The sequence below is a fragment of the Oncorhynchus clarkii genome, chromosome 4 (assembly GCF_045791955.1).
Source record: "Oncorhynchus clarkii lewisi isolate Uvic-CL-2024 chromosome 4, UVic_Ocla_1.0, whole genome shotgun sequence".
Classification (NCBI taxonomy): domain Eukaryota; kingdom Metazoa; phylum Chordata; class Actinopteri; order Salmoniformes; family Salmonidae; genus Oncorhynchus; species Oncorhynchus clarkii.
The window spans coordinates 83564206-83579864 of NC_092150.1; the positions used below are offsets into that span (position 1 = coordinate 83564206).

The 15659-nt window shown below is 43.7% G+C and overlaps 1 protein-coding gene across 1 annotated transcript in view; it reads right to left on the reverse strand.

The window, feature by feature from the left end:
* Nucleotides 1-8131, reverse strand: part of LOC139407879 (thyrotropin receptor-like) — a 63772-nt gene extending 55641 nt beyond the window's left edge. Inside the window, exons 1-2 of the mRNA XM_071151751.1 lie at nucleotides 7938-8131; nucleotides 3878-3949 (exon numbers count right to left, since the gene is read on the reverse strand). Of these exons, the coding sequence (XP_071007852.1) occupies nucleotides 3878-3949; nucleotides 7938-8131 (266 nt within the window). The remainder of the gene's footprint in view (nucleotides 1-3877; nucleotides 3950-7937) is intronic.
* Between the last annotated feature and the right edge of the window lie 7528 nt (nucleotides 8132-15659).

The following is a 15659-nucleotide window of genomic DNA, read 5'->3' on the forward strand; positions in this document are numbered from 1 at the left end:
GTCTGTTGACTCCATTCTAATGTCCACACATGACCAATCTACTGTCTGTCGACTCCATTCTAATGTCCAATCTACTGTCTGTCGACTCCATTCTAATGTCCACACATGACCAATCTACTGTCTGTCGACTCCATTCTAATGTCCAATCTACTGTCTGTCGACTTCATTCTAATGTCCAATCTACTGTCTGTCGACTCCATTCTAATGTCCAATCTACTGTCTGTCGACTTCATTCTAATGTCCACACATGACCAATCTACTGTCTGTCGACTCCATTCTAATGTCCAATCTACTGTCTGTCGACTTCATTCTAATGTCCACACATGACCAATCTACTGTCTGTCGACTCCATTCTAATGTCCAATCTACTGTCTGTCGACTTCATTCTAATGTCCACACATGACCAATCTACTGTCTGTCGACTCCATTCTAATGTCCAATCTACTGTCTGTCGACTCCATTCTAATGTCCACACATGACCAATCTACTGTCTGTCGACTCCATTCTAATGTCCAATCTACTGTCTGTCGACTCCATTCTAATGTCCACACATGACCAATCTACTGTCTGTCGACTCCATTCTAATGTCCAATCTACTGTCTGTTGACTCCATTCTAATGTCCAATCTACTGTCTGTCGACTTCATTCTAATGTCCAATCTACTGTCTGTCGACTCCATTCTAATGTCCACACATGACCAATCTACTGTCTGTCGACTCCATTCTAATGTCCAATCTACTGTCTGTCGACTCCATTCTAATGTCCAATCTACTGTCTGTCGACTCCATTCTAATGTCCACACATGACCAATCTACTGTCTGTCGACTCCATTCTAATGTCCAATCTACTGTCTGTCGACTCCATTCTAATGTCCACACATGACCAATCTACTGTCTGTCGACTCCATTCTAATGTCCAATCTACTGTCTGTCGACTCCATTCTAATGTCCAATCTACTGTCTGTCGACTTCATTCTAATGTCCAATCTACTGTCTGTCGACTCCATTCTAATGTCCACACATGACCAATCTACTGTCTGTCGACTCCATTCTAATGTCCAATCTACTGTCTGTCGACTTCATTCTAATGTCCAATCTACTGTCTGTCGACTCCATTCTAATGTCCAATCTACTGTCTGTCGACTCCATTCTAATGTCCAATCTACTGTCTGTTGACTCCATTCTAATGTCCAATCTACTGTCTGTTGACTCCATTCTAATGTCCAATCTACTGTCTGTCGACTCCATTCTAATGTCCAATCTACTGTCTGTTGACTCCATTCTAATGTCCAGTCTACTGTCTGTTGACTCCATTCTAATGTCCAGTCTACTGTCTGTTGACTCCATTCTAATGTCCAGTCTACTGTCTGTTGACTCCATTCTAATGTCCAATCTACTGTCTGTCGACTCGATTCTAATGTCCAGTCTACTGTCTGTTGACTCCATTCTAATGTCCAATCTAATGTCTGTCGACTCCATTCTAATGTCCAATCTACTGTCTGTTGGCTCGATTCTAATGGCCACACATGACCAATCTACTGTCTGTTGGCTCGATTCTAATGGCCACACATGACCAATCTACTGTCTGTTGACTCCATTCTAATGACCAATCTACTGTCTGTTGAATCCATTCCAATGGCCACACATGACCAATCTACTGTCTGTTGACTCCATTCTAATGGCCACACATGACCAATCTACTGTCTGTTAACTCCATTCTAATGACCACACATGACCAATCTACTGTCTGTTAACTCCATTCTAATGGCCACACATGACCAATCTACTGTCTGTTAACTCCATTCTAATGACCAATCTACTGTCTGTTGAATCCATTCTATTGTCCACACATAACCAATCTACTGTCTGTTGACTCCATTCTAATGGCCACACATAACCAATATACTCAACTACCCACCTCTCACATAGCCTCTAAATACAATCAATTAACAAGTATGTACAGTATGCAACACTTTTACCTTAGTCATCAGTATCACTGCTTTCATTTGTTATTACTGAGTAACTAGTGTGTAGTTAACATGATTTAATGGCATATACAATAGAGACTTAGACTGAATCTATATGATACATGGAATGAATGAGTCTGTTCTCTGTGAGAAAGCAGGCTTAGTATTTAAAGTTCAGTAGACTATACTATAGTAGATAATCAATGATATTTCACTGCTCCCTAATTAAGGGGGTTGATCTCAAAAACTGATTACAGGTTAAAAAGTGTCTCAATTACAGTATCCTATTTGCCAATATAGAAGCACCGGGCTGCTATGTACTGGCTGAGGCAGAAGAAAATAATAATCTTCTTTGCTTTCTCTCTCTTTCCTCGTAGCTGACTTGGACATTGGCCTCACAGGCTAAGATCAAGGTTTGGCAGAATGTTTATTTTCAGAATAAGTGTCTAAAAAATAACTTGGTTTCTCATTTTCATCTTGCGTTTAAGCGTTTTAGCTTGGTGATACCCCTTTCCACCTTTATGTACCTAGTGTATATTTTACCACATCAACTAAACCAGGGGTAGGCAACTAGATACAGACGCGACCGGGACATACTGTAATGATAAAAATGTGTACACTGCAAATTGACCACAACTAAGCCAAAAAAAAAGAGATTGAAATTATTGTTATTTTCAAATACATATTTGATTAAATTCAGACACTGTCTATTATAATTTTTTTCATACTTGGGAACAGATGTCCAGAATTATTTTCAGCTGAATTTCTGTTGATATTACAGTCTTTTTTGACCAAAAACTAAAATCCAAAAAAAGCACCAATCCATAGAACAGTTCTACTGGATTACCTTGCGGATGCCTATGCTCTTGCGGTGGGAATGCCGACATTCCTATTCTAGGATGGCATTAACTGTGATTAGCAGACAGCAGTGATACCAAACAGAAAACAGATCAGACGGAGAGAGAGAGAGCGAGAGAGAGACGCTTGGATCTGATGTTTTTCCCCCTCTTTGGAGAATAAGAGACATGCAACAGGTGGTTTAGTAAGTCGCTGGAATTTAAATATAGCTTTATAGAGCTTTGTGGCTTTAACAAGAAACATGTGATCATACTGAAGATGAAAAAGGAAAGAGACGAGAGAGAGGGGGGAAGAGAGAGATAGAGAGGAGAGAGCGATAGACAAAGAAGAGAAAAGAGAGAGAGAAGGGGAAGAGAGGAGAGAGATAGAGTGGTGAAAACAGAAGAAAGAGAGGGGAAGAGAGGAGCGAGATAGAGAAGAGGAGGAGAGAAGAGAGAAGGGGGAGAGAAAGAAAAGAGGAGAGAAGAGAGAGGGGGAGAGAAAGAGAAGAGAGAAGAGAGAGGGGGGAGAGAAAGAGAAGAGGAGAGAAGAGAGAGGGGGGAGAGAAAGAGAAGAGGATAGAAGAGAGAGGGGGGAGAGAAAGAGAAGAGGAGAGAATAGAGAGGGGGGAGAGAAAGAGAAGAGGAGAGAAGAGATAAGGGGGAGAGAAAGAAAAGAGGAGAGAAGAGAGAAGGGGGAGAGAAAGAAAAGAGGAGAGAAGAGAGAGGGGGAGAGAAAGAGAAGAGAGAGGGGGGAGAGAAAGAGAAGAGGAGAAGAGAGAAGAGAGAGGGGGGAGAGAAAGAGAAGAGGAGAAGAGAGAAGAGAGAGGGGGGAGAGAAAGAGAAGAGGAGAAGAGAGAAGAGAGAGGGGGGGAGAAAGAGAAGAGGAGAAGAGAGAAGAGAGAGGGGGGAGAGAAAGAGAAGAGGAGAAGAGAGAGCGCAAAGGTAGGGAATAACAGTGAGAAACAAGTGTATCATCCTGATGATTGTGTGATTCACAGGAATTTGTATACAAAGCTTTAGGACTTTAACGAGAAGCTGGTGAATGTGATCGTGCTGATTGTGATTCACTCACATCCTTGATATGTTTACTAGGTTGGAGAAGACATCTCCTGGCACTGATTTCAGACGCGTCTCCAGAAGCCATCTGGAAGAGAAGATAGAGGATTAAGTTCACAGATCAACATAAAGTTTACAGATTTATGTACAGTGTACAGATCAACATGTAGTTGTTTGAACTCCATTCATAAGAAAAGCATTGTACCTTCCTCCTCCAGAGTCTCTATCATATCTGTAACAACTGATAAGATATATACCCATTTTGGCCAGTTATGCATACTGTACTAATCCCTGGATGTAATGTTGAGGTCTTGAGGTCTCCTTGTGCTGGTTTAGTTCAGTCAGTGTGCAGGGGTTACATGCCTGCCCTAGAGACACTCATCCACCTTACAGTGTGTAAGGTAAACTGTGCATGCTGCAAATGTTAGAGTTGAAAAGCAGACCTGTAACGGCTCTGGTTCGTAGAAGGAGACCAAGGCGCAGCGTGGTAGGCGTACATCGTATTTTTATTGACGACACCAAACAAGATAACAAAAGAAAAAGAATGAAAGCGCACAGTTCTGTCAGGCTCAGATACTAAACAGAAAACAAGATCCCACAAAACCCAAAAGGAAAATGACAACTTATATATGATCCCCAATCAGAGACAACGATAGATAGAACAGACTCATTAAAGGGTTTTTCTTCATTTTTACTATGTTCTACATAGAATAATAATGAAGACATCAAAACTATGAAATAACACATATGGAATCATGTAGTAACCAAAAAAAAGTGTTTTATATATTTTATATTTGAGATTCTTCAAAGTCCATCATGACAGTCCATCATTCGTTTAAGACATGAAGGTCAGTCAACACAGAAAATGTCAATAAGAAGTTTCTTCAAGTGCAGTCGCAAAAACCATCAAACGCTATGATGAAACTGGCTCTCATGAGGACCGCCACAGGAATGGAAGACCCAGAGTTATTTCTGCTGCAGAGGTATAGTTACCAGCCTCAGAAATTGCAGCCCAAATAAATGCTTCACAGAGTTCAAGTAACAGACACATCTCGACATCAACTGTTCAGAGGAGACTGCGTGAATCAGGCCTTCATGGTCGAATTGCTGCAAAAACCCTTGAATGAGTAGGTGTTCTAAAACTTTTGACTGGTAGTGTGGATACATACAAAAAACTAGGAATAAAGTGATAGATAAACAGTAGCAGCAGCGTATGTGATGAGACAAAAAAAAGTTAGTTCAAAAAGAGCCAATGTAGATAGTTAAATAATTAACCAAATAGCTACCCAGACTAACTATTTAGAAGTCTTATGTCTTGGGGGTGGAAGCAGTCCAGGGTCCTGTAGATCCAGACTTGCCTTGCGCAAGCAGAGAGAAGAGTCTAGGACTTGGGTAGCTGGAGTCTTTGACCATTTTTAGGGCCTTTCTCTGAGGTCCTGGATGGCAGGGAGCTCGGATCCAGAGATGTACTTCCTCTTCTCCAGGTAGGAAAGGGCAGTGTGCAGTGTAATAGAGATTGCATCGTCTGTGGATCTGCTGGGGCGGTAAGCAAATTGGAGTGGGTCTAGGGTTTCTGGAAATAATGGTGTTGATGTGAGGCATGACCGGCCCTTCAAAGATGAGTGAGTGTCATTTAGGTTACCTTGGACTTCTTGGGCACAGGGACTATGGTAGTCTGCTTATGAAACATACACACACACAGAGAAATAGACAAAGAGACAGAGAGAGAGATATCTAGCCACTGTGTTAATACAAAGAGACAGGGATCTTGCCCCTAGGCTCAGGTCAGGTCAGCTGGGTTCAGCTCCACTGTTGGTCCCCAGTCAGTACAGCACAACACCTTCACACCTCAACTATCAGAACATCCCTAAAATACAGGATGCCAGATGGCTATTTCGAGCTGGGTTGTTTTGGACTTGAGATATTTTGGGGAGATATTTTTCCTTTTCTTTTGTTTCTTGGTGGGCGCCGGGCAAACTATGTGAGGCTGAAGAATGCGGTGTCATCGCGGATGCGTCTGGGCAGATGAATTGGGGCACTGATTGGGGGCTAATTCCATGTGATGGGTGTCCTGGGAGAAGAGACGGTGGATGAGGGAGGGGGGATGTCCAATGGTAGGGAGGGTAATGGAATGTTCCCAGTAGGTTGAACAAACAGAAGGAGAATGTGCATTATCACACGTGTTAAACCTCTACAGCTGGAGGAGGGCTGTAGACCCACCATGCCCTCTCTGAAGCCTACCCGTGCCCATACACAGATGGCCCAGTCCCTAACGGCCAACAGAGAGTACAGAATGCAGCAGTAATTTATGATGAATTTAACCTGATCACGTGACATTATTTTATGTATTGTTTATTTTATAACCAGAAAACCCTCTGGGTCCTTTAGTGGAAGTCTTGAAACATCCACCACTCTCAGAACCTGATGATAGTCTCTCCATCATTTTGGGGCTGCAGGTAGCCTAGTGGTTAGAGCATTGGGCCATTACCTGAAATGTTGCTAGATTGAATCCCCAAGCCGACAAGGTGAAAATCTGTCGTTCTGTCCTGCTAAGCATTCAAAATTGAATGAGTACTTGTTCAAGGGCAGGAAAATCATCCATTTCACTCACTTATTAAGATAACATCATTGGTCATCCCTACTGCCTCTTATCTAAACACACATGCTTCATTTGTAAATTATGTCTGAGTGTTGAAGTGTGTCCCTGACTATGCGTAATTTAAAAATAACAAGAAAATCGTGTTTTCTGGTTTGCGGAATTAGAATTAGATTTTTTTTAAAACTTTGACTAAAATAGTGTTTTACTGGGTAACTTGAACTTTTAGTTGAGTCATTTTCTATTAAGGTATCTTTACTTTTACTCAAATATGACAATTGGACATTCTTACTGTTCGCCATTTGGTTCTCACCTGGGTCAGGACCAGGGTTGTGTCCGAAATGGACCCTGTTCCTTATATAAGTCTAGTCCACTACTTTTGGCAGAAATCCATATGGTCAACAGTAACACACTATAGGAAATAGGGTGCCATTTAAAAACGGGGCCCAGAGCCAGAGATCTGTGTGTCTGTCTCTCTCTCTGTGTCTGTGTGTCTCACTCTCTCTGTCTGTGTGTGTCTCTCTCTCTGTGTGTCTGTGTGTGTCTCTCTCTCTGTGTGTCTGTGTGTGTCTCTCTCTCTGTGTCTGTGTGTGTCTCTCTTTCTGTGTGTCTGTGTGTGTCTCTCTCTGTGTCTGTGTGTCTCTCTCTCTCTGTGTCTGTGTCTCTCTCTCTCTCTGTGTCTGTGTGTCTCTCTCTCTCTGTGTCTGTGTGTCTCTCTCTCTCTGTGTCTGTGTGTCTCTCTCTCTCTGTGTCTGTGTGTCTCTCTCTGTGTGTCTGTGTGTCTCTCTCTCTCTGTGTCTGTGTGTCTCTCTCTCTGTGTCTGTGTGTGTCTCTCTCTCTCTCGCTCTCTCTCTCAGATAGACGTTCACTGTCACAGCATTTAGGAGATGTTTGCTCTGATGACAAACAATACCATTTTATAATGCTTATTCAGAGAACCTGAATTGTGCACTTGCAATATTTAGCCTAATATTGTTAATTAACAATGTCTTAATTTTGTCTATACGCATTTGTAGAATTGTTTGAGTATAGAACATAAAAAATAGATAACTTCATAATTTTTCAATGGATGCCTCTGTTTCAAAACGTTTTACACTGTCATTTTCATAGCCTTTCCTGTTCTCATCATCATGTATGTAGACATATTTCCATTTGTCCATCTTATTCATTTAGCAGAGCATCTGCATACATTCTCATAATGTTCCATCAAAACAAACACACTCAAAGCTCCAAGACTATCTGATAAACAGGCAGAAAAAAGGGGCCCTTGCCTCACTCAGACAAGATTCGTTACAGTATCAACTCATTACAGAGAAATGTTCCAAGGAGTTTTCTTTGCATCACCCATAGCCTACAAGAGCCATCACAATCGACTGAATGAATGCCTATAGAAAAAAAAAATTATCACACGCACGCACACACACATTAATCAGATGTCAATCCATACAACAAAGGGTCATTAAAGTAAACATATACTTACAGTGTATCTGTGCTTGCAGGAAATGTGGGAATGACATCAATGTCAAAGCAGGAGATCGTGTAGGTCTTCCGTTCTGAGCAATCACAAACTGTGGGGCAGGAGTCGAAGTCAACCAAGGTTTCGATCGGTAACGTGACGAGGGTAAACAGCGCACATGTTATCACCTGCAAACTGTGTCTGTCGTTTTCAGTCATCTCTCTTTTTTTTTAAACTATCCCCAGTGATGCGCCTATTGTTAACGCTGAGATTCTGACGGCTTCCTTCTCACCGGACGGACGCCCGTGGCAAATTGAAGTTGAAGCCCGCTACTTTGTTTATGTCATAAACTTCAGCACATGAACTCGTCCTAGCGCAATTATACTGACCGTTTGAGAGAGTGGTGAGAGGAGATGCTTGGGGTGTGGCGGTGGTCTTTCTTCAGGAGTAGAGATTCACGGTGGACTTCTGAGGCACTCTTGTGGAGAATTAAAGATTTTGGATTTTCTTTAACTCGTTTACGAAATGTAGGCTATTTTATGAAATGTATCCTATAAATCCAACTTCCTAACATCATAAAGCTAAATAAAATGTGTTGCTAATCAGTATTATTATTCAATTAAACTAGTATATTGTCAAGTTATAATCATGTTTTAGGCTATAGATATCAGCCCTAATACCCCACATAAAATAAACTAAGTCAAAATTGTATTTCTTATATTCTTTATTATCAGTAACCCCCTAGACAGCCTGGCTTTAATCCAGGGGTGTCAAACTCATTCCATGGAGGGCCTCCTTTCAATTAAGCCCTAGAAAACCAGGTGCGGGGAGGTCCTTACTAATTAGTTCATTCATCAATAAAGTGCAAGGGAAGAGCGAAAAACCCGCAGACACTCTGTCCTCTGTGGAATGAGTTTTACACCTGCGCTCTAATCCAAAGAGTAGTCCCAGTGTCGCGAAATGCATGTCCCCGAAGCAAGTTTTGGAAAATGTAGTGCTCAAGCATTTTATTCACAAATAATTCCATCACTGCTGTCAGTTTAAAAACTACAACTCCCAACGTCATTAATACGGCGGTAATGTATTTTCCTGTTCGTGGCGGCCAGTTCAAGTTGACTTACCAGAGAGGAATTGTTTGAGTGTAGAAAAAAATAAATAAATGATAACTGCACAATTCTTCTTCAGCGCATGCCTCTGTTTCGAGCTGAAATCAAGATCAAGGTCATGGGGAAGGGATGCAACCCTCAAACTGTGAGGTCCTGATGCTGCAGGCATCTCAGAGAAAATGAACCCACTGGGAAGCACTACAGGTAGGCTAGTGTTCTCTTCCCAGAGGGGTATACTACAAAGCAGAATCAATGAGTTAGCCAGCTAACTTTGAGAAACAAAGAAGAAGAAATGACTAGAAATGTTCTGGTTCATTAAGAAAGCTACACTTAGATATGTGTTTTTGGTTGTTGAGTCAATTAGACCCATTTCAAGCTCGTCTTCCCTCTCCGTCTCTCTCCCTCGCAGCTAAGAGGCCAGAGGCTGGTCCTCTGGAGCCCATAGGGTGTCAGCCTCCTCCCTGCACACCAGCGACCTGGAGGCTGGCTATGGATCAGGTGAGAGTAATCATGTCTGTCCTATACAATGTGTAATGTCTTGGAAGCTTTATACAACGGGTGGGTCTAATCCTGAATGCTGATTGGTTAAAAGCACATTCCTGCTGGTGTCTAATCCACAAGTTACCACCGGCTAAATCTATGAAGTTTAAATGCCTATTTATTCTGTTCCATCTGACTGCTGAATCCTCTGTCTCATCAGCCCAGGCAGGCAGTTATACACTTGATCTCCACTATAAAAAGCATAGAGTCAGTTGTTCAACACTATAAGCAACTGTACCCATACACCTTGCTCCTCTGTCAGATGGTCAAGAGATGGTGGTGGGCTACACTTATAAAACAGCTACATTAGTTTATTACATATCTGTGTAGGTTTGTGTATAGAGACCCCACGTCTCTCCTGAAGGTCTGTGGGAGTTCTGAGTCAGCTGGAGGAGGAGATAGGAGGAGGGCCAGATCGGCTACAGTCCGCTTCAGAGACCCCAGCCTGCCAGACCAGGATGTAAGACTTGTCAAAGCGATGCTATCTTTAAAATGTTCAACTCACCATTGTAGTGCAGTTAGAGACTTTAACCAGTAGAGGGCCCTTTGGGTCCATTTCCACAGTGACAGTTTAAAACAGTAATGCCTGTTTTATAACAGCGTTATTCAGTCCTTGTTGATGTTTCAAGTAGTGATTGTACTACCTGTGCCCCTCACCTCCTTCTCAGGTCCACGTCCTGCACCAGTCATTCAGAGACCTCAGTGACCAGCTGAGACTGGGAGATGACATGGACAGAGATCATCAGGAGGAACAGGTAGACTATGTGCAAATATGTTGTGTGTGTATTCACTCATTCACTCATTTCTATTTTTCTCTTTCTAAGGTCTGAGTCATGGAGAATCACTCAAAGCACCTGTCGACTTCAGAGACAGCACTCAGTGAGTTATTTACATCACTTGAAATACTTTACTTCCACATTACAGTTCATAAGTTTCCATAAAAACATGACTCTAACCTTAGCTGCTGCACTCTGAAGATGGCAGCTTAGTGCTGTAACCTACAGTGACTCCCCCCCAGGTGTCGCCTCATGTGGAGAAGTGTCTGCAGGAGATTAAGAGGGAGATGAGTTCGGAGCGACAGAGCGTGTCAGCGAGACGACCAGAACAGTGTGGGATCATGTCTGACAAACTGCAGGAGGTGACACTACTTCCAGTCCCATCCCTCTCTCTCTGGTTAATACATGCCCACACACACACCCCACCTCTTCTACTCTTCTCTAACGTAACCTTCATCGTAGTTATCACCCTCACACCACCTCCACCTACTCGCTAGCTGGTACATACCCACACACACAGTAAACCTCTGCTAACTTTCCCTGACATAACCCTCATTCCTCCCACATCGCACCGTCCCACCAACTCCACCTCCACCATTCTGAAATAATCACCCATCTCACCCTCTTATCAAGGTACTTAAGTAAAAAATCATTGAAAGCATCACTTAAGTCGTTTTTTGGGGGAATCTGTACTTAACTTTACTATTTATATATTTGACTACTTTTACTTCACTACATTCCTAAAGACAATAATGTACTTTCTACTCCATACATTTTCCATGACACCCGAAAGTACTCGTTACATTTTGACAGGAAAATGGTCCAATTCACACACTTATCAGGAGAACATCCCTGGTCATCCCTACTGCCTCTGATCTGGCTGACTCATTAAAACACAAATGCTTGGTTTTGTAAATTATGTCTGAGTGTTGGAGTGTGCCCCTGGCTATCTGTCAACAAAAAATACAAGAAATTGTGCAGTCTGGTTTGCTTTATACAAGGAATTTGAAATTATTTATACTTTTACTTTTGATACTTAAGTACATTTTAGCAATTACATTTACTTTTGATACTTAAATTAATTTAAAACCAAATACTTTTAGACTTTTACTCAAGTACTCACTGGGTGACTTTCACTGTTACTTGAGTCATTTTCTTTTAAGGCATCTTTACTTTTACTCAAGTATTACAATGAAGTACTTTTTCCACCACTGCTCTTATCATTAACACAAACCCGTTAGCTGTTCTCACATCAACAAATTATTTTGTTCTATAGGACTAGTTCAGAATGCTACCACCGGGGTGCAGCGTTTAGCTGAGGTTCCTTCCTAGCCATCCCCTCCTCTCTCCTCTCCACAGAGAGAAGGAGTGACACGAGAGGTGTTTAAGTCATTTGTATCTTTATCCACTGTGCAGGGAGCTTCTTCTTCTATTAAGAATCCAGGCTGCCCTCGGGGTTCTGGGAAATAATGTAATTTGTTCCCAAATTAAGGCTAAATAAAAAAAGGGAGAGGAAATGAAGAAGGAAATCACCTCTTTTACTACTGAAGGGAGAGGTCCTGGTTAGTTTGATTCTGATGCTACAATCCAGTGGGTCTACTCTACTCAGAGTGATGATATGAATGGGTGGAAATGACGGACGGCGTCTTGCAGGCTGGCAATACATCACCAAGCCTTTACAGGACAGACCAGTAACAGGAGTATGTGGGATTGGATGCTAAACCCCTAATAGGGCCAGTAACAGGAGTGTGTGGGATTGGATGCTAAGCCCTATTAGAGCCAGTAACAGGAGTGTGTGGGATTGGATGCTAAGCCCTATTAGGGCCAGTAACAGGAGTGTGTGGGATTGGATGCTAAGCCCTTTTAGGGCCAGTAACAGGAGTGTGTGGGATTGGATGCTAAGCCCCTGTTAGGGCCAGTAACAGGAGTGTGTGGGATTGGATGCTAAACCCCTAATAGGACCAGTAACAGGAGTATGTGGGATTGGATGCTAAGCCCTATTAGGGCCAGTAACAGGAGTGTGTGGGATTGGATGTTAAGCCCTATTATGGCCAGTAACAGGAGTGTGTGGGATTGGATGCTAAACCCTATTAGGGCCAGTAACAGGAGTGTGTGGGATTGGATGCTAAACCCCTAATAGGACCAGTAACAGGAGTATGTGGGATTGGATGCTAAGCCCTATTAGGGCCAGTAACAGGAGTGTGTGGGATTGGATGTTAAGCCCTATTATGGCCAGTAACAGGAGTGTGTGGGATTGGATGCTAAACCCTATTAGGGCCAGTAACAGGAGTGTGTGGGATTGGATGCTAAGCCCCTGTTAGGGCCAGTAACAGGAGTGTGTGGGATTGGATGCTAAACCCTATTAGGGCCAGTAACAGGAGTGTGTGGGATTGGATGTTAAGCCCTATTATGGCCAGTAACAGGAGTGTGTGGGATTGGATGCTAAGCCCTATTAGGGCCAGTAACAGGAGTGTGTGGGATTGGATGCTAAGCCCTATTATGGCCATTAACAGGAGTGTGTGGGATTGGATGCTAAGCCCTATTAGGGCCAGTAACAGGAGTGTGTGGGATTGGATGTTAAGCCCTAATAGGGCCAGTAACAGGAGTGTGTGGGATTGGATGCTAAGCCCTATTAGGGCCAGTAACAGGAGTGTGTGGGATTGAATGCTAAGCCCTATTAGGGCCAGTAACAGGAGTGTGTGGGATTGGATGCTAAGCCCTATTAGGGCCAGTAACAGGAGTGTGTGGGATTGGATGCTAAACCCCTATTAGGGCCAGTAACAGGAGTGTATGGGATTGGATGCTAAGCCCCTAATAGGACCAGTAACAGGAGTGTGTGGGATTGGATGCGAAGCCCTAATAGGGTCAGTAACAGGAGTGTGTGGGATTGGATGCTAAACCCTAATAGGGCCAGTAACAGGAGTGTATGGGATTGGATGCTAAACCCTAATAGGACCAGTAACAGGAGTTTGTGGGATTGGATGCTAAACCCCTAATAGGACCAGGACCAGGAGTGTGTGGGATTGGATGCTAAACCCTAATAGGACCAGGAGTGTGTGGGATTGGATGCTAAACCCCTAATAGGACCAGTAACAGGAGTGTGTGGGATTGGATGCTAAACCCTATTAGGACCAGTAACAGGAGTGTATGGGATTGGATGCTAAACCCTAATAGGACCAGTAACAGGAGTGTGTGGGATTGGATGCTAAACCCTAATAGGACCAGTAACAGGAGTGTGTGGGATTGGATGCTAAACCCTAATAGGACCAGGAGTGTGTGGGATTGAATGCTAAACCCTAATAGGACCAGTAACAGGAGTGTATGGGATTGGATGCTAAACCCTAATAGGACCAGTAACAGGAGTGTGTGGGATTGGATTCTAAACCCTAATAGCGGTTTAGCATCCAGGGGAGATGGAATGTAACCTTTATTTAACTAGGCAAGTCAGTTAAGAACACATTCTTATATACAATTACGGCCTACCAGGGAACAGTGTGTTTACTGCTGTGTTCACGGGCAGAACGACAGATTTTTACCTTGTCAGCTCGGGGAACCGATCCAGCAACCTTTTGATGACTGGCCCAATGCTCTAACCACTAAGCTATCTGCCCCCTCTAACCACTAGGCTATCTGCCGCCCCCCTCTAACCACTAGGCTATCTGCCGCCCCCCTCTAACCACTAGGCTATCTGCCGCCCCCCTCTAACCACTAGGCTATCTGCCGCCCCCCTCTAACCACTAGGCTATCTGCCGCCCCCTCTAACCACTAGGCTATCTGCCGCCCCCCTCTAACCACTAGGCTATCTGCCGCCCCCCTCTAACCACTAGGCTATCTGCCGCCCCCCTCTAACCACTAGGCTATCTGCCGCCCCCCTCTAACCACTAGGCTATCTGCCGCCCCCCTCTACCCACTAGGCTATCTGCCGCTAGCTACTGTCACACCATTAGTCATATTCTCCTCCTGTGTTCGCTTATAAACTAACCTAAAGACTCATGTAGTTTGAATGTGGTACATACTACATGTAGAGGGCTGCAGGCTGGGGTGTGTGTATGTATCAGTCATTACTCTGTATGTGTGTGTCTTTGTGTGTTCCCTGATGAGACAGGATGCTCAGGCCCCGGAAACTGAGGAGGCCCTCAAGAACAAACTGCTGAGATCAGAGACTGAGAAGATTAAGGTGTGTGTGTGTGTGTGTGTGTGTGTGTGTGTGTGTGTGTGTGTGTGTGTGTGTGTGTGTGTGTGTGTGTGTGTGTGTGTGTGTGTGTGTGTGTGTGTGTGTGTATTTGCAAATGCAGAGCTCTACAGTGGCATTTTTTACAATGAGCATACGTGCTCCTAAATTGAAAAATCTAAGAGCACACAAATACATTTAGAGCCAGATTGAAAAACCTGAGGCTGTAAAGCAGCAGTCTGCTGTTGAAATTGATAACAAAGGACCATCGCCGCCACGGTTTCAGTAAGAAGCTGAGGGATGGGGCTTGAGAAATGTAACCAAACTCAAATTCATAGACAGAGCTATGGATGCAGGGACTGACCATCATGATATGAAAGTTATAGTTTACAGTGTTTGTTTACATTTATTTTGCTTACAAACATTGGAAAAACAATATTTTATTCTGTGTAGATTGATGAGGGAAAAAAACAATTTAATCAAATTTTAGAATTAGGCTGGAACCTAACAAAATGTGGAAAAAGTCTAGGGGTCTGAATACTTTACGAATACACTGTATACTGTTTAAATAAGTTGTAGTGAAATATCTGTGCTCTGATAGTACTTTCACTGAAGATCAGTTTATAAGTTCTCTTACTCCCCTCCTCTCGCTCCTTCCCCCTCCCCCTCACTCCCTCCTCTCCCCCTCATTCTCTCCTCTCCCCCTCACTCCCTTCTTTCCCCCTCATTCTCTCCTCTCCCCCTCACTCCCTCCTCTCCCCCTCACTCCCTCCTCTCCCCCAGGCATTATCATCAGACCTGGCGAGTTGCGAGCAGCAGCATTTGAGGATGTTGGAGCAGTTGAAGGAGACCCAGGGTCGCTCGGAGGCAGAGAGGGCCCATGATCTGATCAGGGTGCTGCGGAGAGGGCCCATGTCCTGATCAGGGTGCTGCGGAGAGGGCCCATGTCCTGATCAGGGTGCTGTGGAGAGGGCCCATGTCCTGATCAGGGTGCTGCGGAGAGGGCCTATGCCCTGCTAAGGGTGCTGCGGAGAGGGCCCATGCCCTACTCAGGGCTGAGGACACAGAAGCCCAGCTCCAAGACAGCACCAGGAGGAGAGAGGAACTGAAGGAAGACCAGGAAGCAGTCAGACAGTGGAGGGAAGAGTGTAAG